General features: G+C 45.0%; 1 protein-coding gene across 2 annotated transcripts; it reads left to right on the top strand.

Annotated features, from left to right (window-relative positions):
• The first annotated feature begins 200 nt into the window (after window positions 1-200).
• CENPJ (centromere protein J) lies at window positions 201-22,009 on the top strand. Of its 2 annotated transcripts, XM_029048249.2 has the most exons (16): window positions 201-252; window positions 5,573-6,103; window positions 6,601-6,724; window positions 7,548-7,692; window positions 8,526-8,628; window positions 8,766-10,395; window positions 11,276-11,408; window positions 12,046-12,211; window positions 15,498-15,740; window positions 16,313-16,400; window positions 18,268-18,368; window positions 18,701-18,799; window positions 20,683-20,823; window positions 20,914-20,998; window positions 21,090-21,210; window positions 21,621-22,009. In XM_029048249.2, the coding sequence occupies exons 2-16, from the start codon at window positions 5,675-5,677 to the stop codon at window positions 21,811-21,813; spliced, it is 3,801 nt and encodes a 1,266-aa protein (XP_028904082.1). In that variant the 5' UTR covers window positions 201-252; window positions 5,573-5,674; the 3' UTR covers window positions 21,814-22,009. The 2 variants fall into 2 exon arrangements, with proteins under 2 accessions (XP_028904082.1, XP_028904083.1); XM_029048250.2 differs by lacking the exons at window positions 201-252; window positions 20,914-20,998; window positions 21,090-21,210; window positions 21,621-22,009 and having other exon boundaries at window positions 5,053-6,103; window positions 18,701-18,807; window positions 20,683-20,808.
• Window positions 22,010-23,991: the final 1,982 nt, after the last annotated feature.

The raw sequence follows: 23,991 nt of genomic DNA, 5'->3' as shown, positions 1-23,991 counted from the left end.
GCGGCCTCCTCCCTCCCTCCCTCCCTCTCCCGCAAGGCGCGGCGCGAGGCGGTTCTTGCGCCCTAACGTCCGGCTGGGCGGGGCTCGCAGGGAGTTGTAGTTTCTGTGTGGCGCCGGGTGGCGTCTCGCGGCCGGGGGGAGCAGGGAGGAAAGACTACCTTTCCCAGAAGCCTCCGGGCGGGGCGGCGGCGGCGGCGGGTTCGGAAAGGGGACGGGAGGAGCCGGCGGCGCCTCCGCCGAGGCGGCAGCACGGTAAACGGCGCGCGCTGGGCGGGCTCTGCGCCCGGCCTTCGGTGTAGACAGGACGCGGGGCAGGGGCTCAGCCCGGCCCACGGGGGTCGCGGGGAGGTGGGACGGAGGGGTGTCTCTCGGCTCTTGCCCTCCGGACCCCCATTCCAATCGCTCTCTCTTAATAATGTTGGTATTGGTTAAGCGCCTACTCTGTGCAGAGCACTGTTCTCAGCGCTGGGATAGATACAGGGTCATCAGGTGGTCCCACGTGAGGCTCCCAGTTAGTCCCCATTTGACAGATGAGGGAACTGAGGCCCAGAGAAGTGAAGTGACTCGCCCACAGTCACACAGCTGACAAGGGGCGGAGCCGGGAATCGAACCCATGACCTCTGACTCCCAAGCCCGGGCTCTTTCCACTGAGCCACGCTGCTTCCGAGCCCTACTGAGAGCTCACCTCCTCCAGGAGGCCTTCCCACACTGAGCCCCCCTCCCTTTCCCTCCGCCCTTCCCCTCAGCACTCTGCTCATTCGTCTATATGATTTATGACCCTATTTATTTTCTTAATGAGGCGAACATCCCCTTGATCCTATTGATCTTGATGATGATGTTTTGTTCTGTCTGCCTCCCCCCGTTTAATAATGTTGGTATTTGTTAAGCGCTTACTCTGTGCCGAGCACCGTTCTAAGTGCTGGGGGAGAGACGGTCATCAGGTTGTCCCACATGAGGCTCACAGTCTTCATCCCCATTTGACAGATGAGGTAACTGAGGGACAGAGAAGTTAAGTGTGGCTCAGTGGAAAGAGCCCGGGCTTGGGAGTCAGAGGTCATGAGTTCGAATCCCAGCTCTGCCACTTGTCAGCTGTGTGACTGTGGGCGAGTCACTTCTCTGGGCCTCAGTTACCTCATCTGTAAAATGGGGATTAACTGTGAGCCTCACGTGGGACAACCTGATGACCCTGTATCTACCCCAGCGCTTAGAACAGTGCTCGGCACAGAGTAAGCGCTTAACAAATACCAACATTATTATTAAGTGACTTGCCCACAGTCACACAGCTGACGAGTGGCAGAGCTGGGATTCGAACCCATGACCTCTGCTGACTCCCAAGCCCAGGCTCTTTCCACTGAACCACGCTGCTTCTGCTGCTTTTAGACCATCAGCCCGTCGTGGGGTAGGGAGGGTCTCTGATCTGTGGCCAAACGGTCCATGCCAAGCGCTTAGTCCAGTGCTCTGCACATAGGGAGCGCTCAATAAATACGATTGAATGAATGAATGGTCTCTATCTGCTGCCGAAGGGTACATTCCAAGCGTTTGGGCCAGTGCTCTGCACATAGGAAGTGCTCAGTAAATACTGTTGAATGAATGACTGAATCTGTTGATTGATGGAGTGCGTATTGTTTGCAGAGGATTGTCCCAAATTCCTGGGGCAGGAGAGTAGGCTTAGGCTCATGCCTACTTCTTCCCCTCTTCCAAGTCGCTCGCGTACCTGGACGCTTAGTACAGTGCTTGGCACATAGTAAACGCTTAACAAATGCCACCCTTATTATCTGCACCCTTTATTCACCCCTCCTTCAGCCCCATGGCATTTATGCCCATCTCCGTCATTTGTTTATGTTTTGGTCTGTCTCCCCCTCTAGACTCTAAACTGTGGGCGGGGAACGGGTCTGCCAACTTTGTTATATTGTAGTTTCCCGAATGTGTAGTGCAGTGCTTTGCCCACAGTGCCCTTGCTCAGGAAATACGATTGATTGATTGATGAGCCCTGCCCGCAAGGAGCTTACTCTCTGTCAGGGGAGACGCTCACTAAAAGAATTTGCAGAAGGAGAAAAAGGGGGTTGTGGTAGGCGAGTCAGCGATTGCATAGTAAACTATTCGAGTTGCTATGTACAGAAGGGCTACAGCACTTCAATTTCACAGAGGTCCAGTCTCCCCCATTTTCCATCTATTTTGTTAATGTAAGAGAAAATCTGACCAGCAGGTGTGATTAAGAACTATTTATATCTTGAGTTCAAGACAAAAGGCATCACTGTCTAAACCCATTTCAGGGTCTTAGCAGGTTTGATGAGGGTACCAGACTAGCTCCTGCTCTGGGAGAAGCTAAACAACTTGGGAAACTTCCGTGTTGACTTTTGGGGATAGTCTTCCAAGATTGTCAATAATTAGACTAAGCTCATTGTGGGCAGGGAATATGTCTATTATACTGTACTCTCCCAAGAGCTTAGTACAGTGCTCTGCACACATTAAGCGCTCGATACATACGACTGAATGATTATTCCTTTGAACCTGAAACTGGTCAAATTTGGCTACTCTTTCACAGTTCAAAATAGCCATTTCTCATTCTTATCTTTACAGCTGGGGAAGAATATGCCCTATCCCTAATTTTGAAATACTAATTTAAAAAGAATACTAAATAACTCTCGTTGATTAAAAAAAAAAGTGGTACTTGGATGTGCTTGTGATTAAGTTAAAAGTTGAGGGGAAAAATAGAAAAACCTAGAAACTAGGAAATAGCTAAATTTGTGTTGTGGCACACCGAATCATTCTTCTGAGGAATTCCTAAGTGATTAAGAATAATAATCAATTTGCTTCTTCTCTCAGAGATAGCTGTGATTTTTTCCCCCTCAAGTTGTTATTTTGATGCAACCTAAAGAATCCTTTAATGAGCTTTAAAAAAATTCATTTAAGTCTTGGTACTTCCAACCTCTTTCAATTTTTATTGCAATACGTGTGACGTTGATAAAGGATTGAATGTTGCCTTGACTCACGCATATTCTTGGGATATATACTCTGATCTCTTTGCATAATGAGGGGCTAAAGATGGGATGTGGGGATCGTGATGTACTTTTCTTCTGTGTGTTTACGATGGAGTAGGCAGTTGAAAAAGCTGGGAAAACTGCCCTGTTCTTGTTAGTTAAACCTGTGGTTCATTTACCATCGACTCTGCTGAAGTTGACCCCTTTGTGTACTACCTTAGGGACATACCTGGTGTCTTAAGAGATGAAGCTGATGCCTAGAATTCTGCCTGCCAAGTATCCAGATCAAAACAGAAAAGGAATACTCTTTGAATCAATCAATCGATGGGATTTACTGAGCGCTTACTTGGAATGGATAAATTAATGAACTTAATTTGTTGTGGCTCTAGCAATCCTCGTAGTAGTAATGTGCCCTTTGAAACACTGGGAAAGAGTACACGGGTGGGAAGTAGCTTAGATCCGTGGCCCACAAGGGACTCACAATCTAAATATACAAGGGAAGAAAAGGTTACTGGCAACTGATACATAGGGAAAAATGAAACAGTAGAATCACCACAACAACCTAAGACGAGGACTGACACACACAAAGGGAAAACCAACAAAACAAAAGCAGTAAGTAGGCTACTGTGTCTAGAGGAGCAGAGGTTGGAGCCGGTCGTGGCCCACAGTTCCAGCGGCGGCCACAGTGACTCCCACGGCCCCGGCTCCGGCTTCCGACCCTTCCGCCTCTGTGATGGGGCCCGATTGAGAGGGTATCATTCCTAATGGAGGGCATGCTTTTTACCTTTCCTATTTCCAGTACTCTAAATGACCCTGTTAAAAGGAGGTAGCAAAAGTCAGTATTGTGACTAGTGAATTTCTGCAATAGTTTGGGGGTTGTATAAACCTCATAATTAGATATGGTCCTTGCCCGGGAAGCTTTTTATTTCATATAGCTTGGGTCAGGTACATGAGTGGGTTTTAGGTTAATATGGTAACATTGGAAGTGATTCCCAAGTACCTTCAACCCTGGGGACCGGTAACCCCCTTCTGGAAATAGCCAACCTTGGCTTCACTGCCACTGACCCCTCCCGGTTCTCCTCCTATCTCGCTGACCGCCTCAACTCAGATTTATTTTCTGGCTCTTCCCCTGCCTCCCACCCTCCAGAACTGTGGGAGTCCTTCAAGGCTCAGTCCTGGGTCCCCTTCTATTCTCTGCCTATGCCCACTCTCTTGGAGAACTCATTCTCTTCCATGGCTTCGACTGCCATCTCTATGTGGATGATTCCCCAAACTACCTCTCTACCCCCGATCTCTCTCTCCCGCAGTTTCACATTTCCTGCTGCCCTCAGGACGTCTCTGCTTGGATGTCCTACCACGCGTTAAGCTTATTATGTCCAAAACAGAACTCGTCATCTTCCTCTCGACTTCCCCATCACCGTAGAGTGCACCACCATCCTCCCTGTCTCACGTGCCTACCAACTTGGCATTACCCTCGATTCATCTCTTCCATTCCGTGTCACAAATTCCTGTGGGTTTTACATTTGCAACATCTCTAGACTCTGTCCCTTCCTCTCCATCCAAATGGCTACCTCACTGATGATTGACTGAGCTAAGCTCTTACCAGATCCAGCCTTTGACGTTTGCATCAGTTTTGTTGCTGACCCCCGTCCCCCACCACCACCACCACCGAGTCCTGGCTCTCCCCTTTCCAGTCCCTATTTCATTCTTCTGTCCAGATCATTTTTTTAAAACAAGATTCAGTCCCCAGCTCCCCATTCCTCAGAAATCTCCAATGGTTGCCCACCCACCTCTGCATCAAACGGAAACTCCTTACCATCAGCTTTAAGGCACTCAACCGACTTTCCACCGCACCTTAACTTGCCATTCTCTTACTTCAGTCCAACCTGCACCCTTCACTCTCCAACGCCAACCTACTCGTTCTACCTCGAATTTGTCTGTCTCGCCACCGACCCCTTGCCCTTGTCCTCTCTCTAGCCTGGAACTCGCCCCCGCCCCCCCCCCCCCCCGCAATCCCCTTTCATATCTGACAAACCATCAGTCTCCCCACCTTCAGAGCCCTACTAAACTCACACCTCCTCCAAGAGGCCTTTCCTGACTAGGCTCTCACTTCTCCTATTTGTCCTCTCTTCAGTCCCACCGTGCACTTGGATCTGTCTTTGCCCCACTCCCGGATCACATATATACATCCTTATCGTCTCCCATTCCTCTCTCAGTAATTTATGAACATCTGCCTCCCCCTCTAGACTGTGAGCTCTCTGTGGGCAGAGAATGCATCGATCAACCATATTGTACTGTCGACGGTAAAGCTTACTCTACACACAATAAGCACACAATAGATACCATTGATTGATTAATTAAAAGTTTCAAATTTAATAGTGGTTTGAGGATGCAGAGATCAGACTGTAAGCTCGTGGTGGGCAGGGAATATGTCTGTTATATTGTTGTGTTATACTCTCCCAGGCTCTTAGTACAGTGCTCTGCACACAGTAGGCATTCAGTAAATACAATTGATTGATTAACTTGCCCGGACATTTACCTCCCGTTATAATTTAATCCATGTTTGTTTTTTTCCCCCTTCCACTCTGCAGGTATTGAAAGTCGGTAGTCATTCTAACAGTGTGGCGCCCTACTTATTAAAATTTATGCACCGCTTTCATTAGTAGTGTGTACAATACATTAAGAATCTCCAGATGCCCACCTCTTCAGATTTAAACTGCTGGTCGAGCTTGGGAGCTCGGTGGATGACCAGTCCTTCTCGTGCTGGAGTCATACTGAACGGTGATCTTTCCAATTTGGAAAGAGATGGAGAAAATCATGCTATAAGAAGTTTGTCTTCTCATTTCCCTGTTAAAGCTACACCTTTTTCAGACAGCTGGAGTTACATGAGTGAAGATTCCCTTTACGAAGAACATATCTTGGCACCTAGCAACCCCGACCGAATACAGTTGATTGCGACTGAAACGTGTGCGGGGTTTCCTTCGGCTAAAACCGAACAAATGGTGACGTGTGAAGAAGTTCCAGATCAAAGGGAGGAGTCCATGAATGATTCTGTATCCGATAGTATGGGGGAATTCAAAGAAACAGCTTATAAAGATCCACTTTTTCAAAAGCTGGAACAGGTAAAAAGTTTAGTTCTTAATGTATTTATTGATCTTACTTTTACTGTGCACATTAATTAAAATATATAAAGTGCAAAACAACTCGGATGGATTTTAAAGTGAAATCCCGGGAGGGGGGCGGGGGGAGCCAGTTTGAACAGTATTAGACAAGAAAGTTAATTTGAAAATAATGGAAAGACCAAGGTTTTTGATTCAGTCGTATTTATTGAGCTCTTACTGTGTGCATTTGCATCTGCACTTACTTGGGAAGTAAGATCGATGAATCAAAGGAAGGTGAATTGTTTCGCTGCCTCTTAGGGTGGATTCACGATCCCTGCCAGCGATGAGCTGCTTTCATAGCAAAATGACCCAGCACACATAAGTAGATCATAAGCACACCCTGGAGCACTCCTTTCTTTTTGCCTGGGATTTGGGAGGCATGAGCAGGAAGCTAGGAGGAAAGCACAAGAAGGGAAAAGGACAATGTAATAAAGTGTAATTATTCTATGATTCAAAAGTTAAAGGAAATACAACAGAAGAAACAGGAACAGCTGAAGAGGCAACAATTAAAGCAACTTCAGCGACTCATGGAAGAACAAGAGAAGCTACTTACGATGGTATCTGGGCAGAAGGCACTCTCAGGTACCATTTAGCACTTGGGGTTTACATTTTTCAAAGTTCTTTATGGACACTTACTCTCCTTTATCAACTGGTGATGATTACCAATAGGTAATCATGTGTGGATGAACCTGGATTCTGTGGGTGAGAACTGAGATGTGGAGTCCTATCTTGGCTCCGTCTCAGGCCACCCTTGACTCTGTTCTAGGTCTGAGGGGAGGGTTGGGATAGTTACACTTGCCTGTCCTGCCCCCAAAATCTGTGAGGGTGCAGCTAAGAGATTCCCGGTACCAAGCCTTTGGGGGTGACCACCCCCTTTGTTCCCAGGAAGATGGCACCCTGGGATCAGATATGGAAACCCCCGATAACAGTGTTTTGGGCCTGCCACTATTCACAACCAAGTTTCTTCTCTAGTGATATAGAGATGGTTTAACTAGTGTCTTGATTTTATTTATTTACTAATTTTTAGTCATTAACCTAGTTCGAGAATGTAGGGATTCTGTCTTAGTGAAAACTACACATAAAGGTAAACTTGTGTTGTAGTAGTGGTGATGTCCAATGCCAGGCGCTCTAGCCGGGTTGGCTCATGTTGTCAGAAGAGTGTTCCCTAATTTTGCTCTTGTGTTCTAGCCAAAATGTAGGGTGGGAGAACTGAATACATTTGGATACAATAAGAATTCGAGGTTTATGTAGCGCTCAGGCAGATATGAATTTTATGCTTAGTTCTTGGTTTTGTAAGCCTTAGCAGTGCAACACTATGACAATCCCCTTTTCAACTTTACCGAAACTGGCAAATATTTGATGACCATTTCAAACTGAAGTAAATGTTTCACAATTCACTCTGTAGAAGGATGTATCGTCCCTTGTTGGGAGAAAACAACAGAGCAGCTACAAGAAGGAAGAGAGACTGATGTCCTAGACTCAAAAAGGGAAGATTCTTCTGGCAGTTACACTGGAAACAAGTTCTGGGATGGGACTAATTTCGAAGAAAGGTCAGTGAACATATTTTAAAACACTAATTATTTGACCAGAGTATTTTTTCAGTGCAAGTGAACTGCAGTTCAATTTCCTGGTTGTAGTTCCAGATTAGAGAACCCACCACAAAATCCTCATGGAAGTCTGTTTCCGATTACCAGGCCTTGGGCACAGTTTGTCTGATTTAGCAGCAATCTTGTAATGAAGCGTTGAGGCCAAAACCTTTAGGGCTCAATCTCACCAACTTGAATTAGAGGCCAATTATGCAAATGTGGCACAAAATCTTGTTTATCACTTATAAAAATGATGACAAAGGTCAAAAGTCACACCTGTTTTGAAAAAGTGGCCAGCCTGGTGGTAAAAATACTCCTGAACAGACAACCTTGTAACATGTTATTATTAAAGCTTGAATTGCATTATCCGTGACAATAGAATTTTTTTCTCTGTGGCATAGAACGTGGCTCTCTTTATACCTATCAAAGAACAGTGTGCGTTCTAAAGGAAATTAGCATTACATCTTGTGTTGCTAATTGCCAAAGCTATAAAATATAAAATCTTTTGTTGTAAAAAAAAAATATTAGCCCTCTTAATAATCCTTATGGATGTAAAAATCCATCCTATTTTCTAACAAACAGTAAAATAGACAGCTCAATGAATGCTGCACAGTTTAGACAATGTACTCTGATCTGCCCCATTTGAATAACAACTTTGCTGAGCTAATATTTTTAATTTTATCTTGACAGTTATTCAATGATAAATCCACTTGCCTAACCATTTTTCTCTCTGCCACTTTGGGAACCATCTCATTAATATATAATGATCAACCAGATTTACTTCTTTCACTTTTAAGGCCAATTAAAGCTGCTATTAAAGAGAGGAAGCAGACATTTGAAGAATTTCTAGAGGAGCAAATTCGAATAGAAGATGAAGAACTGAAGCAAAAACAGCTGCAGGTTAGCATAGAATCTGATGAAGATATTCAAGGACTACAAAAATTGCTCTTTTGTTGGTGTCCAACTGGCTCAAAACTGAGTTAAGGTGACTTTCACAGTTAATTCCACAATTAACTCTATTATTCTTTCGTTTTTAGGAAGTACAAGGATCTACCATAGCCAAAACAATACCTAAACGGCCATTTTTGAAACGAGGAGAAGGTTTAGCTAGGTTTACTAATGCTAAATGTAAATTTTGGAGCCATAGAGTAAATGAAGCAATGACTCAAAGCACTTTAGAGCACCAAGCTATAGGTAGAGTGGAAAAACAGCAGATCCAGAGGAAAACTTCTCTTATAAATAAAGAGCATATTACAGAGAACTCTGCGCCTGTTAAAAAATGTCTTCAAGTTGCCAGACTTAAAAATGGTTCTGGCCTTCTCACTCAGAAGGCAAGAGTGCTCAGGACTATCAGTGGAAAAATTCAGTCCAATTCAACAACGACGGTCCCCCCTGAGAAGAAACCTAAGGGACAGTTTCGAGACCAGAGCAAAGTAGAAAATAGCAGTCATTTGGAACATAATAAAGAAAACAAATTAGAGTGCTCACAACCTGTAGAAGTTGGCTGCCAAGTCAAAAATAAGGCTCATAGTTTAGAAAACCCTTCTCCACCTTCCAACTCCCTCTCTGTTTCTAACAGTCCTACGTGCCGTCTGGGAAGGGGTTCCGAATTTTCCCAAGAGCTTTCATTCCAGAAGAAGTGGGAAAATTGGGAAAGAGAAAAGGAAAAAGAAAATCTAGAGTTAGATGAATTTCTTTTCTTAGAACAAGCTGCTGATGAAATATCATTCTCTAGCAATTCCTCCTTTGTACTGAAAATCTTGGAACGAGACCAGAACGCCTGCCGCAGAATGTCTTCTACACCTGTGAAATCAGCTCAGCGACAGAAAACAAATGCAGAGGAGAGCTCTCCAAACAACCCAGATAAAAAGTCAGACCATCATCTTCTGCAAGAAGATAAGAGTCTATCGGAAATGCCGCGTTCATGCTGTGAATCAAGAGCCTCATCCCTTACTCAGAGGAAAGAGGCCAGCAAAGCTAGTAGGAATGCATTTCAAGGTAGTTTGGCTGCTGAGGAGCCAATAGAATGGCAAGTGAGGGACGAAGAGGAAGAAGAGGGGAAGAAGGGTAACAGCTATGATGTCCGACCTGACCCCTGTGAACTAGATGTCACCGTAAAGACCACAGGTGCGGGTGCTGATAAGTTCTGCGTAAGTAGAGAAGGTGACCCAGAAAACCGGGGTTGCAAAGAACCTTTCAGAGACACCAAAAAAGAAGGTAAAAGCAGGGATGTGGATCTGGATTTGTCAGATAAAGACTCCAGCAGCGGTGAATCCAGCATGGGAGAAAGCATAGATAACGAAGCGTTGGCATCGCCACGAAGGATGTTGTGTCTGAATAGGAATGAGATGGAGTTCGATGATGACCGAACCTGGACTGACCTCGAAGATGCGGACTGTGATCTGGGCACGCCTGGCTGTGGACTGCCGCAGGCAGACTATTCAAATAAGAGTGAGATATCTCCCCCAGACAAAGCGATAAGAAGGAAGGTGGCTCCAATAAGGAAGGATGAGGAGTTTTGCAAGTCCAGTACAATAGAGAGCGATACAGAGTCTCCTTCTGCTTCCAATCTCATGATGAAGCTCTTCCCTTCCCTGAAGCCGAAAAAGAAGCCAGGTTCTTCCCCAGGGCGCGAGTCGAAGTCAGATACTGAGCAAGAGCGACGAGGTAAGTCATCGTTGAACAAAAGTCTGTAGATTTTTCAAAACGTTCTGTCTTTTTTGAAAATTCAGAAGTGTACTCCATTCATTTCGTGGATCTCCAGAATCCCACAGGATATTTAAAACTGGTCTTTGTTATTGCGGATTCTGATTAGTGCCATCGAGAAGCTCCAGCCATTTTAACCAGTTGAAGTACTGTATTGAGGGCTCTTAAGAAATATGGCGTGGAATTAGATGGTGGGTTGATAGTGTCATTAGTTAATTCTAGGCATTCATATGCAGTTCACATGTGTTTCATTTTTAGGGCCCGACTGTGTGTCTAACAAACCATTTAGTATGGGCACATTTTGATTTGTAAAATCTTGGGTATGCCATGCCGTTCCTCATCTTGTGCCCGTCTTCCATAAGGCATGTTTTCCTGAGAAAAGTTATGCCTAGTTGAAGATTTTCATGTAACTGACAAAAGACTAACACAGTTAACAAAGTGGCCTAACCCACCATTGGCATGCAATGCGATCAACAGTCACTATTTCAATACCTTTCCTTTACTAGCTTTAGAGCCCTGTCGAAGTGGGGAAGTAGGGGTGACTGCAGGGGGAGAGGTGGCTCAGGTTTTTGGCACAGAGGTGAGATAAGAGACACCCACCAAAGAAGGCCGGCTCCCGTGTCGCCCCTCCTAACCCCCCCAACCCATCAGTTTCACCCTGAAGCTGCTCAGGCCTGCTCTCTTACTGGCCCTTCTCTCCCCTCTCCATTAGGGACGGGGGCGAGTGAGGGGTAGAGATGCTTAATCAAATCTCTCTTGTATCATAGACAGGAGGTTGTTGCTCCATTTGTCGATGTCTTTTTGTTACACAGGATGTATATGATCTGATGTTATCTTGCAGGTGACAGCGTCCAGTCTCGGGTTTTGAGAGAGAAAGTTGTTGAGTTGGAAACAGAAATTGAAAGATTCAAAGCTGAAAATGCTTGTCTAGCCAGACTTCGCCAAGAAAGAGAAACCGGCTTGGAAAAGCTCAGGTAGACTCTTCACCAGGGATTTGCGCTTACCCCAGTGCCTAGAACAGTGCTTGGCACATAATAGGCTCTTAACAAATACCACAATTATTATTACTATTGTTAATAGAGAAATCCTTTCATTTTAGTATCACTGAAACAATCTTCTTAATCCTTTGGATTATTAGGACAAAAGCCAAGCCACCCACTCTCCTTTCCATACCATTGAACCTGGAGACCTATAGATAGATAGGTCTATCTGTGTAGATGTAAGCTTATTTTAAATCTAGGGATCCCACAGGGATGATTCATTGTGACCTTCAGTGACTTTCGAAATTTTTAACCCATCGGTTTCACTGTTGGGAATGTAGGCTTCCTAAATCTCAGAATCTTAGGATTCCTGACAGTGGTGATCAGAAATCCCACCTGAGAATAACAGCTTTATCATTGTATTCATTCATTCAACTGTTTATATTGAGCGCTTACTGTGTTCAGAGCACCATGCTAAATGCTTGGGAGCATACAGTACAACAATAAACTGATGCGTTCCCTGCCCACAGAGAGCTTACGACCTAGAAGGGGGGGAGACAGACATTAATATAAATCAATAAATTACAGGCCTCCCCTTCGTGATAGGTGGTATTTGTGTTTGGTCATGTAGAAAAGAAATCGCAGACTTTGAGAAACAGAAGGCAAAAGAATTGGTTCGATTTGAAGACTTTAAAAAGGAAGAAATGAGAAAACTACAAAGAGAACGAAAAGTTTTTGAAAAGTATGCCACAGCTGCAAGAGCCATTCCTGATAAAAAGGAACGTGATGAAATTCAGGTATGGAAGTTATCTTTGGTGCAGTCACATAGCAGCAGGTGAAAGTTGACCATAGCAGCAGCCAACTGTCAGTGTGGGTCTTGGGCTTCATTCATCCCTGGTTATCTTGTTTAGTTCTCTCTCTTTTTTGAAAGCCAAGCCGAGAATTCCTTCACAGAACTGTAAATGGCACCAACCTCTTGGGTTAGTTTCCCATGAATGTAATTTTGAGAATCACGGGTAACTCCTTGCTTCCCACATCCAATTGTTACCTTGTGATGCTCCTTCTTCTCCAATAGTTCATACCCTTCTGCTAGCAATTCCAGCCCTGGGTCAGATCCTGCCAGAGTGTCTTCCTTTTTTCCACACCACATTGTATCATGTGGGTCCCATAAGTCGATTTCTCAGAAAGGCACAGGGGTGACCAGTTACTGCTTTCTGAAATTCAAATTTCTGGATGTGGGCAGGGAAGTCGACCTCGGGTTGGAGTCGCTCCGTCTTACTGCCCACCCTTTGCTCCCAACCACGTTAGTGTTCTCCACTCCACCCAAGCAATCCTACTTATCTCTTTGAATAATAATAATTATGGTACTTGTTAAGTGTGTACCAAACACTGTTCTAAGTGCTGGGGTAGATACAAGTTATTCAGGTTGGACCCAGACCCTGTCCCATATTGAGCTCACACTCTTCATCTCCATTTTTTGTATAGATGAGGAAACTGAGGTACAGAGAAGTTAAGTGACTTGCCCAAGGTCACACAGCCGACAAGTGGTGGACCTGGGCTTAAAACCCGTGACCCTCAGACTCCCAGTCCCGTGCTCTATCCACTACACCGTGTGGCTTCTTTGAAGGGCGAGGGATGTGGTGGGGAGGAAAAAAGTTTGAGTGGACGGAGGCGGGAAAGTAGACAGCAAGAGGATTGAGTTACTTGGGAGGACCAAAGACCCAAGAGGGGAACAGGAATTTGTTTTTGTTCATTTTGAATTTAAGGTGCTGCCAAATATTATCCAGATGGGAGAGATCTTAAAATAGGAAATGTGTGAGATTGCAGAGCAGATAAGAGCCTGGGGTTGGAGCTCTGGATTTGGAAGTCGAATCTAGGGGAGCTGAGCTCAAGAAAGTGAGTTCATAATGAGAAGAGAAGCACTCGGATCTGATCATGGAATTAAAGGATGGGGAGAAAGGTACACCGAGTCAATGGTAGCCCATTCCTCTCTGTGTCCCAGCAGAAACTCTTGATCCCTGGTGTTCAAGCCCTCAGTCGGCTTATGTATCCCACTTCACTCCAGTTGGTAATCTAAATATCTTGCAAGAGAACCTATTCAGTCAGTCAGATGTATTTATTGGCGCTTACTGTGTGCAGATCATTATACTAAGTCACTGGGAGAGTCCAATATAATAGAGATGGTTGACATGTTCCCTGCCCACATTGAGCTCACAGTCTAGAAAACGAATTCACGGTCTAGGGGACAAGCTCACGGTCTGGAGGATGAGCTTAAAGTCTCATCTTTCCCGCTATCGACTCCTAGCTCACAAGCTCCTCTTAGGCTGGAATTTCCACCCCCTTCATATTCAAGCAATACAGCTCTTCTCTTCTGTTTGGTGCCGATCAGGTGCGGGGCAGAACGTTTCTGTCATTGGCGTTAGGCACACTCCCTTCTGTGTTGAAAGCCTAATGGAAGGTCTTCTTGCTAACTGGGATTCTTGGTTCAGAGTGACCAAGTCAAGGGTAATCGCTCACTCCCAGTCATTTCAAGTGCTCGCTGTGCACTGCTCGAAGTGCTTGGAAGAGTATATGGAAATTGTTTCAAATGCTTTATCACAACCAGTGGGGCACAGCCTTGTTTTAGCATCATGCCAATAATGAATTCAGGCAACAGACTGAAATCCTTTTTCATGCATCTAAATAGTCGCAGTGGAATTTATTAAGCGCCTACTAGCGGTAAGGCATTCCTCATTCTTGGCCAATCACCTTAAAACTCTTCAGACATCTGTAAATCATCAGGCTGCTAAGTTCTTGGAATTTGATTACAGAAGTCAAAAGATCAACTTTACCTTGTTTTAAGATCCCAGAGGGGAATTCAGTGCAATGTAGTGGGACCTAGAAACTAGACTTGGTTCTCTGGGACTAGCTAAATTAACTAGGTAACTAATAACTAAACCAGCTCCCTAAGGTGTAGGGGCAGCGGGCCCTACTGGCCCGAGAGCAACAAGTCACTTTGTCCTCTGGTTGCCGAGCCCTGACAGATGACCTTGTGCTGGTCCCTCGGCATCGTCCCCAGTAGCATGATGGGCTGGCAAAGGACTGGCTTTCCTCCCTTGGAGGATGGCAAGGTGTTGGTGACTGACTGATGTAAGTCACATGAACTCAAGAAATAAAGCTGTAGCCACCAGGCAGTTGGTCAGTCAGTTCCTCAGAGACCAGTTTACCACTAGCACCACCAAGACTTGCCTGACCTCCCTTCCTCTTGCCCAAGCCAATCCTCCTCCAGACTGTGGCCCCGGCTCCCAGAGCCCAAAATGTTGGCACGGACTCAAACGGTAGCATGTGATCATCCTGCCTGCATACTATTGCTGAAGACTGAGGAATTGCCTGTTGGGATCCTCTCGCTCGCAGACTAGAAGGTGGTAAATTGGTCTCTGAGAGATTGACCAATTGCCATGTGTCTTACAACCTTATTTCTTGAGCTCAGTGACTTGCATCAATCATTCAACAACTCCATTCATTTAATGGTATTAAGCACTTACTGTTTGTGGAGCACTGTACTAAGCGCTTGGGAGAGTACAATACAACAATAAACACACATACACCCACCTTACTTAGAGCATACATCCATTTATACGTATAAATATAGTCCTAATGAATGCCTGTTGTGTGCAGAGGCCCGTATTAAGTGCTTAGAGGCAGTACAATAGAGAGAGTAGACATGATCCCTCCCCTCAAGAAGTTTTCAACCTGTTACTTACTTGGACTCACAAACTGACATGTGAGTTTCTACTGAAGAGAACCCCTATAGGCTCAGAAAGTAAGCTTTTACTTGAAATCTTCCTATTTTCAAGGCAAATGCATCAGTTCTGTATATTAGAAGGTACTTGAGGCTTGCCGTTGATCATGGTGTCTTTCACTGAGCCTTAGCAATCAAACTAAGAAATTGTTTCCTCTCTCCTACCTAAAGCAGATTTAAATTTTTTAGAAACATTTTCTAGCAGACTGCTGCTGATTATGGAAGGAAGCTGTGTCAAAGCAGCCTAAACTCAGGAGAGAGAAATGTCTAAACTCTGAGTTTCTAAGATGTTTATTTTCAAGGCTTTAAAACAGCAAATTACGGAATTGCAAGAGGATCTGAAACGAAAAGAAGCAAAATGGTCCAGTACACATGGCCGTCTGAGAAACCAAATAGAAACATTAGCGAGGGAGAACTCAGAGCTCCGGGAAGAAATCAAAGTCATCGAACGATTCCGGGTCGAAGCCTGGAAGAAAGCAGAAGCTGTTGAAACCCACCTGAAGACTGAGCAGTCAACAGTTCCTGCAAAGAAAGGGGAATGTGGGGTACGTTTTGACTTGGATCTCTTGGTTGTCTGCCTTCACTCCCTGTTTGTTCCCTTGCCACCCCCTCGCTCCCAGTTGGAGCTCTACCTAGGCCAGTATCCCAGGGCCAGGCCCAAGTCGGCCCCAGCCTCGCTCCTGGATGTGGGGGGCGAGAGCCCAGAGTTGTGCTCGGCTGCCTCTGGGAAAGTCTAAAATTGGAATGATACAATTCTTAAATTTAGAAGAACACCACCGAGTCCCACACTTGCAGAGGGAGAATGATGAAGTGCTGTACTGTTGTGATTCTCCAGTTCCCTGTATGCTGAGGAAAACCAATCATCTTTGGCAGCCTCTCAAAGAGTAAAATGCTTTCTTCCCCCTCCCCTCCTAATCCTCTCGTGCTTTCTTCAAGTTGGTCACGCTCTTTCCTATGAGCTGTGAAATAATGAACAACTCAGCCATAATGAGTTGTTCGTCTTAGTCGACTGTTTGTAGCCACCCTGGCTTGGCATCCGTTCACTTCATGAACAATATGACCCATCTGTCAGATTTTTGTTTTGAAGCTAAAACGACTATGTGTAATGTGACCACAGAATTCATCAATAGGATCGCAGAAATGTCAAAACCCATCTTCAGTAACACAATACAAGAAGCCTGGAGAAGGGCATCTGGCAGTACAAGGTAAGAAATCAGGTCCTGAGTCAAGTCTCGATTAATATTTTTAGAGCCCTTTATTTCCAAGAAGTTTTAAAAATTTGTGACTATTTTTACCTCCATCTCCCTCATTAGTGTGTAAACTCCTTGTCGCAGGGAACCTGCCTACTATGTCAGTCAGTCGGTCACTCGTATTTATTGAGTACCCTGTAAGCTCTTGGGAGAGTACAATATAATGGACACATTCCCTTCCCACAGTGAGCTTACAGTGCCTCTTCTATAGTTAGGAGAGTGCACTGCCTTCAGTAAAGACCATTATTCAGTAGTTACTGTCTAGTCAGAAGACGATTATTCCTATTTAAGAGGAAAGTACATTTTACATTTAGAAGGCAAGCCAAGACCTTTTGGTCACCACAGCAAGTCCGGAGAAGAGTGATGATAATGATGGTATTTGTTAAGCGCCATGTGCCAAGCACTGTTCTAAGCGCTGGGGTAGATACGAGGTAATCAGGTTGTCCCACGTGGGGCTAACAGTCTTCATTCCCATTTTCCAGATGAGGGAACTGAGGCACAGAGAAGTGAAGTGACTTGCCCAAAGTCACACAGCTTATTAGTGGAGGAGCTGGGATTAGAACCCATGACCTATGACTCCCAAGCCCGGGCTCTTTCCACTAAGCCATGCTGCTTCTAAAGAGTGGGAACTAGAACTTGCATTTCTTGATCTTCAGTCCAAGATTATCTTTACACAGATAGCCCACTGGCTTCGAAAGCTCTATGTGTCCAAAACTGAACTCCTCATCTCCCTTCCCAAATTCATTCATTCGTTTACATTCATTCAATCGTATTTATCGAGAACTTACTATGTGCAGAGCACTGTACTAAGCGCTTGGGAGAGTACAACACAACAACTGACACATTCCTGCCCACAGCAAGCTCACAGTCCAGAGGGGGAGACAGACATTAAATAAATAGATAGATAGATAGATAGATAGATAGATAGATAGATAGATAGATAGATAGATAGATAGATTGATGAATAACTACATTACAGATATATACAAGCTCTGTGTCCAAAACTGAACTCATCTTCCCTCCCAAGTCTTCTCCCTCCTAACTCTCCCATCACTTCTGACTCCATCATAACCCTTCCCCTCACCTAAGCTTGCATTCTTGGCATTATTATTGACTTTTTTCTTTCAGTGACCATATTTATTCCATCACCAAATCCCATTTGTTCTTTCTTCATGACGTCTTCAGAGCGTGCCCCTTCCTCTCCTACCCAGCATGCCGCAGTCCTAGTCCAAACATTAGTTATTTCCAAGCCTTTCTGAAATCCCATCTCCTTCAGGAGGCCTTCCCTAATTGAGCTCTCACCTCTCCACTTTATTTCCCCTTCTCTTGCCACTTCTGGTCACCTAAACATTTGGGTACACTTCCAACCCTGTGCACCGTTTGAGCATATCTTTAAACTCTGTTGCTTCCCCCTTACCAGTAGTTTATTTTATGGAAAGATGCCCCTTTTTAACAGAGGATTGAATGAGTAAACTCTAGCAGTGTAGCAGGCTGCACTGCTAGTATTGGAGTTTAGCACATCTGAAGAAGGAAAGAGGGCTGTGTTGTAGAATGTCTTTGGTTCCATTTCCTCTTCTTTACAAACTACAACCAAGCGCAGGACCAGAAATCGATTCTTTGACACAGTGCCATTTTAAATCATTCTAACGGCACTGGAGGATGTGGGGAATCACTTTGGAATGCTGCAAGGTACCCACTCACGAATAGGTGCCTGGTGCAGTTACTTGTAAGTAAATAGGTGGCTTTTGGAATAAACACCAATATTTCACTGGTGAGCGTTTATCAGGTAAATGTTTTCTAATATAAATTTACTCTTTGGCAGAAAAACTTTGCAGAAGATGCAGGTCACTGCCTACCGATGACCAAAGTAATTCAGATAAGAGACTGGCAAATGTGGGAGAATCCTCTAAGATTTTAATGGAAGTAAGTCTGCAGGTTTTGTTCTGGTGGGTTGAATGGCCAGACAGAATTAACCCTTCGGCTAACTGCCTCAAGTTGTAAATAGGGTGTGAGTGAATGTTAACCCTACAGCTACTCAAGGCACCTGTTTATTTTTTTAACCCATTCCCTTATCTACACTTACCTACAGTTGTAGAGTCAACTCTTTATTCCAATACATGATCTGGGTGTTTCTTCTACTCCCTATTTTGTCCTTATTTTGCCTCCTGCTTCTATTACTCTTCATTGTTTTTGCCAGACTTTCTCTATTGGGTTTTATGTTCCTTAAAATTAGTGAAAATGTTTTCCTTTTGCAGAATTCTTGCCCCAGCAGAATATTTGAATCACCAAGTTGCCTACCTCCGGAATCTAAAGAAGAAGAAATTCAGGAAGAAATTAGTCATCCTGATGGAAAGGTAAGATGGTAAGGGCCCTTTTATTCTTTCTTGCAGTCAGACCCAGAGGAGACTTGGCAATAGTGTTCAAAAATCAAAATGGACATTTTTTTCTTAGAATCAATGCAGGGCAATTCAGAGTTTTAGTTCTCTCCCTTACATATGGCGGTATAATCATCTGTAGCCTAAAAGTCATTTCAGTGGTATTTCTTGAGCGATTCCCATTTGCCGAGCTGTGAGTTTGGTACTTGGGAGAAGAGTTTGACACAGGTCAGAGCAGTAAGCCAGGACCCCATCACTCCTCCCCTTCCTGTTCCCCATCCTCAGGTGACCCCCATGACATATAGCGAGAGGAACTGATTGGCTGGGTTCCTTTCACACCCTCGACCCTAGGAAAATACCCGGTCCCAGCGTGCCAGATGCCACCCCGTCCCACCGTCGGGCTCACATCTTATCTTCTGGTGAGCGCCAACCAGAGGGTGTCTCCGCCTGCCCCGGCCACTTGCTGTGATTCAGTCTATACTCGCATGTTATGTACTGTCGGCGTGACCATTCCACCGAGTCTCTCGCTATGTCAAAATCTCATCATCTCTGCCCCTGCCCAGGACTGGTTGCTGAGGCAATGCAAGGGCACTGCTTAGCTCCCAGGTGGCTAAGCTCTACCTACATCCATCTCCCCCCTCTCGCCCTCTTCCGCGTAGGGGTATGTGTGTGTGTTTTGGGGGGGTGGGGGGAGGCAGCGGGCACTAGTCAGTTTCCAGTTGGTGCCAGCGATTCTGTTTCAGTATTAACCCCCTGGTAGTTTCTGCCCTTTACACTATTCTTGGGGAGCCGGTTCCCCTAGAAACGGGGTCCTCCCTCTCAACATTAACCATTTCCTTTCCCAACAAGAGACACCATTCCTGCTGTCAAAGAGATTACACTCTAATGGAGGAGACAGACAGAGAACAATCCATGATAGGGAAATAAGAGAAATGTAGAGCTGGATCAGTAAATAAATGGTGAAGTAGTAGAGTGCTTAAATCAATGCGTACATGGTTGTTATGGCCTTGGAAAGGAGGAGGGATAAGGAGTCGGGGCCCCTGGCCAGAGCAGCAGTTGAAGGGGCCTGTTTTGTAAGGGGGAGTTAGCTGGTGACGAACTTGAAACAAGTGGTTCGAAGTTTCTGCTTGATGCAGAGGGAAATGGGGGGTGAGTGTCAGGTGAGTTGGATCTCTAGGGACAACGGAGCAGCTGGTCAGGCCCACCAGCCAGATCCAGGGCTTTGTGCCAGTCCCTCCTCCTCCCTCCCCCACGGACTCCCAGAGCCCATATCAGCCAGAGGCCTGTAGGTTCAAATGTAAGGCACATCTGTTTGCCAGCCCTGTATTTGTGCACTTAGTAATAATAATCATCATCAATCATGGTATTTCTTGAGTCCTTTCTGGGTGCAGAGCATTGTACAGAGTGCTGTGGTAGATTCAAGGTAATCAGGTCAGGCGGTCTCTATCCCCCATAGAGATCACAGTCCATGTAGGAGGAGAACAGTTTTTTTATCTTAATTTTACAGAAGAGGAAACAGACACCAGAAGTGAAGCGACTTGACCGTGGTCACACAGCAGGCAAAGCATCAGATACAGGATGAGAATGCAAATTATCTGATTCCCAGCCTCGTGCACTTTCCACTAAGCCAAGCCACTTCTCTGTAACAGGCACTGTCCTCCTTCTCCAGTAAAAAAGAGAAACTGGCAAACTTGGAGAGAGACATCTAGGGTAGGGAGGAGCCACGGTTGGTACCGTGCGCAGGGAAACCAGAAGGCCACATCCAGGCCCAGAAGGCGCTGACCAGGGCAGCGGTGATTTGCTGTATGTGCTCTGATTTGGGAGTCTCTGATTGTCATATTTCATCTTTATTTGTCTTTTAGGTAGAAAAAGTCTTGAAAAATGGTTGTCATGTTATCTTGTTTCCTAATGGAACCCATAAAGAAGTGAGTTCTGATGGAAAGACCGTTACCATCACGTTCTTCAATGGTGACGTGAAACGGATCCTGCCCGACCAGAGGGTGGTAGGTTCCCGCCCATGCATCATTTCAGGTGGTTTACATTCCTCTCCTAATCAGAAAGCCCTTACTGCTGCCGACTCGTTTATTTCACAGGTTTATTACTATGCCGTGGCCCAGACGACTCACACCACTTATCCAGAGGGACTGGAGGTCTTGCATTTCTCAAATGGACAAATAGGTGAAAATTGGGGAAAAAAAAAATCTCTTTCCACCCTAATCCCTTCACAAATTAATTTTTTTTCACAAAAAATTAACACTCTCTCAAACAGAAAAGCATTACCCCGATGGAAGAAAAGAAATTACTTTTCCTGATCAGACCATTAAAACTTTATTTGTGGATGGACGAGAAGAAAGCATTTTTCCAGATGGTACTATTGTTCGAGTTCAAAGGTAAGACTTTAGGTTATAAAATTTAGTAATTTTTTCATCCTCTCCTAGCTGATGTTATCGAACAACATATCATCCTTAGTCGATTTAGTTGGAGGGGAAGGAGTGTTTGTAATTTTTTTCTTTTATGATTTAGAAAGTGATCAGTCTGTCTTTTTTTTTTTCAATTCCTCTTTTAGCGTCTCTTTACTGTACATGCATCTTTGTCATTAGAAAGGGGCGCCCCCTTTACATTTAAGATAAGTGAATAAAATATAAACATCTGTTGTTCAAGTGCCAACACTCAAGGTAATTTTCTGAGGTTCGAGTCATTTTAGTTTGCGACCTATTCTTAACATCACTCGCTTTATAGTCAGAACATGTGGATTTGATTCTTTCCTTTTACTTTTGAAACCGTCTTTTGATTTTTACAGAGATGGCAGTAAAATCATCGAGTTTAGTAATGGCCAAACAGAACTCCACACAGACAAGTTCAAGAGGCGTGAATATCCAGATGGTACTGTCAAGACTGTGTATTCTAACGGTCACCAAGAAACCAAATATGTTTCTGGACGTGTGAGAATCAAGGACAAGGATGGAAATGTTCTCATGGATACCAAGTTGTAGCTGGATCACGAAGCTACTCGGTTCATGAAGTGGTGCTGAATTTCCCTTTTAAAATAACTCTCCTGTCTCTCTTGAGAACAGAAAAACTATTTCTCTAAGTTACTTAGTATATGGCTCTTAGTGTTGTATATTATGTAAATGCAGCAGATGTGTGGGTGTTTTCAGATTTGTAAAATAAATTTATTTTAAAACTTTACCATCCAATTTATAGTTTTGTGGTGCTCTCTGTGAATATTTCAGGAGTACATTGATACTGCAGATGATAGTCCAGTGTCCAAACTAATATTTAAGATATTTTTCCACTTAATACAAAGATGTAGCTAGCTCACAAAAAGTGAGACGTGGGGCGGGGGCGGGGGATATTCTAAGAACGTTTTAACTGATGGTCTGTTAAGCCCACGGAAGACAACATTGAAAATAAAATGGGAGCAAGGACGCGGGCACGGAGGAAAGACGGCTAGTCTGGGAAGGGAACCCTTACCTGCACTTACCAGGCGACTTTAGGGCATAGGGCACTGCTGCCGATGCCGCCGTCCCTCCTCCTGCTGCCACCGCCACCACCCACGGGTAATCTGTACTGCACTGGAGAGTCAAGGGCGTGGGGCCCGGAAGGGAGAAGGGCCAGTGCCCCAGGTGCGTGACCCTTGAACTCTCCGCCAAGAGGCCTCTCCCAACTCAGCCCTCATCTTCCCTACTCCTCACTCTCTTTTGCATCTCCTACACATTGTGATCCATCCCCTTTAAGCACTCGGTGATATTAATCCCACTCTTGGCCCTACACCGCTTAGGTACACAGCTGCAAACTATTTCAATGTCTGTCTCCCCCTTTAGACTGCAAGCTCCTGGTGGGCGGGGGATCGTGGGTATGGGCTCTATGGTATTATACTCTCCCATGCACTTAGCACAGTGCTTTGCGCACAGTAAATGCTCAATAAAGGCCATCGACTGATGGATGGATTGCCATAATATATGTTCTTTATGGACTGAGGGTAATATGAAAATAAAGTCTTGGAGCTTTTAGCTGAAGATTTAAAGCAAACATTTACAGGAATACTATTCTTTGAGGATGTGAAAGGAATTCCAAACTCAGGATAATTTTTCTGTTTGACATACCATCTTTTATTACATGAAACAAGTGCAAACGATGCCCAAACTGGAATAAATCAAAGTAGAATGTTTCTTCTGGTCTTTTCAAAAAGCTGTAAGGTATCTATTAGACTAACCCCCAACTAAAATTGGATTTCCGTGTACCCAGAGACAGATTCCTACAGAATGGGAAACATGCCGCTAATTTTTGTGTACCACTTAAGGAAATTACAGGTCTGGGAAATTAGCTGACGCCTAGCTCTTGAACAGCCCTGACCGATGTATACGTGTTTGGAGGCAGACCTTGGCCTGTAGATGTCGAGCCTGAAAATCTGGCAGAGGAATTATAATAATAATAATTGTGGAATTGATTGCATCGCTCCTCTTCTCTCACCAATGACAGTTTTCTCGCTGGAGCACGGAGTGCAAGGGAAGAGGAGGCGGGAAGGACGCGCCAAGATGTTTCTTAGCGTGACACCCGTTCCTGAACAAAGTGAACCCATAGTGTCGCCCCACGGCTGTCCGGTGGGTTGGCGTGGCAGCTGCTGCCCTCTTTGTCACTCACATCGTAGGCAGCTGTTTTCCAGGATTTCTGTGGGGGTCTTCCACCTGGCGGAACGCCTTAGGCAACTCTTTGGTCAGAAAACCTTCCTCTCTGAGGGCCTGGTCCCAGCAAGCATTGTACTGATTACCTTGTATCTACCGTAGCGCTTAGAACAGTGCTTGGTACAGAGTCAGCCTTTAACAAATAGCAACATTATTACAAGCAGTTCAAGTTGGACACAGTCCCCGTCCCACGTGAGGCTCACAGTCTCAATTCCCATTTTACAAATGAGGTCACTGAGACACAGAGAAGTGATTTGCTCGTAAAGCTCATAAAGTCCCGGGAATCCGGCCCTGCTAAAAGAAAATGAGATCTGCTCTTCACCAAGGCGGCGGTTTGTTCATCCTACCAGCGTGGTGACAGAAATGACCATCCAGCTTCAAGATGGCGCTTATGCCCTTCAGAAAGATGGCGACACCAGTTTCGTTCCCCTCCCCTAAGATGGTGTCTCTGCCCTCAAATGACATGGTGGCGCCGGCAACGTTGCC

Source organism: Ornithorhynchus anatinus, chromosome 20, assembly GCF_004115215.2.
Source record: "Ornithorhynchus anatinus isolate Pmale09 chromosome 20, mOrnAna1.pri.v4, whole genome shotgun sequence".
In the NCBI taxonomy this organism is placed as follows: Eukaryota; Metazoa; Chordata; class Mammalia; order Monotremata; family Ornithorhynchidae; genus Ornithorhynchus; species Ornithorhynchus anatinus.
The sequence above is the reverse complement of the archived record's forward strand: the minus strand, read 5'-3'. Positions and strand labels throughout refer to the sequence as shown.

What these genes read in the sequence shown, in the direction of transcription:
- CENPJ (XM_029048249.2), top strand. Translation starts at nt 5,675, where the DNA reads ATGCCCACCTCTTCAGATTTAAACTGCTGGTCGAGCTTGGGAGCTCGG. An exon ending in TACTGAGCAAGAGCGACGAG is followed by an intron (nt 10,396 to 11,275) that starts GTAAGTCATCGT and finishes GTTATCTTGCAG; the next exon opens with GTGACAGCGTCCAGTCTCGG. An exon ending in AGGGCATCTGGCAGTACAAG is followed by an intron (nt 16,401 to 18,267) that starts GTAAGAAATCAG and finishes ACTCTTTGGCAG; the next exon opens with AAAAACTTTGCAGAAGATGC.